The sequence below is a fragment of the Fulmarus glacialis genome, unplaced genomic scaffold (genome assembly GCF_000690835.1).
Source record: "Fulmarus glacialis isolate BGI_N327 unplaced genomic scaffold, ASM69083v1 scaffold9829, whole genome shotgun sequence".
Taxonomy (NCBI): domain Eukaryota; kingdom Metazoa; phylum Chordata; class Aves; order Procellariiformes; family Procellariidae; genus Fulmarus; species Fulmarus glacialis.
Window position 1 is genome coordinate 1 of NW_009232622.1, and position 1078 is coordinate 1078.

At 59.8% G+C, this 1078-nt stretch overlaps 1 protein-coding gene across 1 annotated transcript; it reads left to right on the plus strand.

The window, feature by feature from the left end:
* Positions 1-187: 187 nt before the first annotated feature.
* On the plus strand, positions 188-686 carry LOC104082025 (receptor-transporting protein 3-like; the record flags this gene model as incomplete). The annotated part of the gene is made up of 2 exons (XM_009584974.1): positions 188-291; positions 581-686. Coding segments are annotated over 2 exons (210 nt in total), but the record flags the coding sequence as incomplete, so codon positions are not given.
* Between the last annotated feature and the right edge of the window lie 392 nt (positions 687-1078).

Consider the following 1078-nt stretch of genomic DNA (forward strand, 5'->3'; position numbering starts at 1 on the left):
TCCCTCCCAGGTCCCTCCCAGGTCCCTCCTAGTGCCTCCCAGTACATCCCGGTTGCCTCCTAGTACATCCCAGTTGCCTCCCAGTACGTCCCAGTTCCCTCCCAGTGCCTCCCAGTACATCCCAGTTGCATCCCAGTACATCCCAGTTGCCTCCCAGTGCTTCCTAGTACATCCCAATCCCTCCCAGGTCCCTCCCAGGTCCCTCCTAGTGCCTCCCAGTACATCCCGGTTGCCTCCTAGTACATCCCAGTTGCCTCCCAGTACGTCCCAGTTCCCTCCCAGTGCCTCCCAGTATATCGCAATCCCTCCCAGTACATCCCAGTTGCCCCCCAGTGCCTCCCAGTACATCTCAGTTGCTCCCCAGTGCCTCCCAGTACATCCCAGTTGCCTCCCAGGTCCTCCCAATACATCCCAATCCCTCCCAGTACATCCCAGTTCCCTCCCAGTGCCCCCTAGTGCCCTCCCAGTGCCTCCCAGTATGTCACAGTTGCCTCCCAGTGCCGCCCACTATGTCCCACTTCCCTCTCAGTGCCTCCCAGTATGTCCCAGTACGTCCCAATTCCCTCCCAATATCTCCCAGGGCTTCCCAGTACGTCCCAGTTCCCTCCCAGCGCCTCCCAGCTCCTCTCACTGCCTCCCAGTACATCCCGCTTCCCTCCATGCACCTCCCAGTTGCCTACCAGTGACTTCCAGTATGTCCTCCCTCCCTCTGAGTGCTTCCCAGTGCAAACCCAGTATGACCCAGTGCCTCCCAGGTTCCCAATGCGTCCCACTACATGCTACTTCCCTCCAAGGGCCTCCCAGTACGTTCCAGTATGTCCCAGTTCCCTCCCAGTGCGTCCCAGTACGTCCCACTTCCCTACCAGTGCCTCCCGGTGCATCGCAGTTCCTTCCTAGTACATCCCAATTCCCTCCCAGTGCTTCCCAGTACGTCCCAGTTCCCTCCGTGCACCTCCAGGTGTCTCCCAGTTCAGTCCCAGTACATTCCAGTTCCCTCCAAATGCCTCTGAGAACCTCCCAGTGCCACCCAGTACATCCCAGTTCCCTCCCAGTGCCCCCTAGTGCCCTCCCAGTGCCT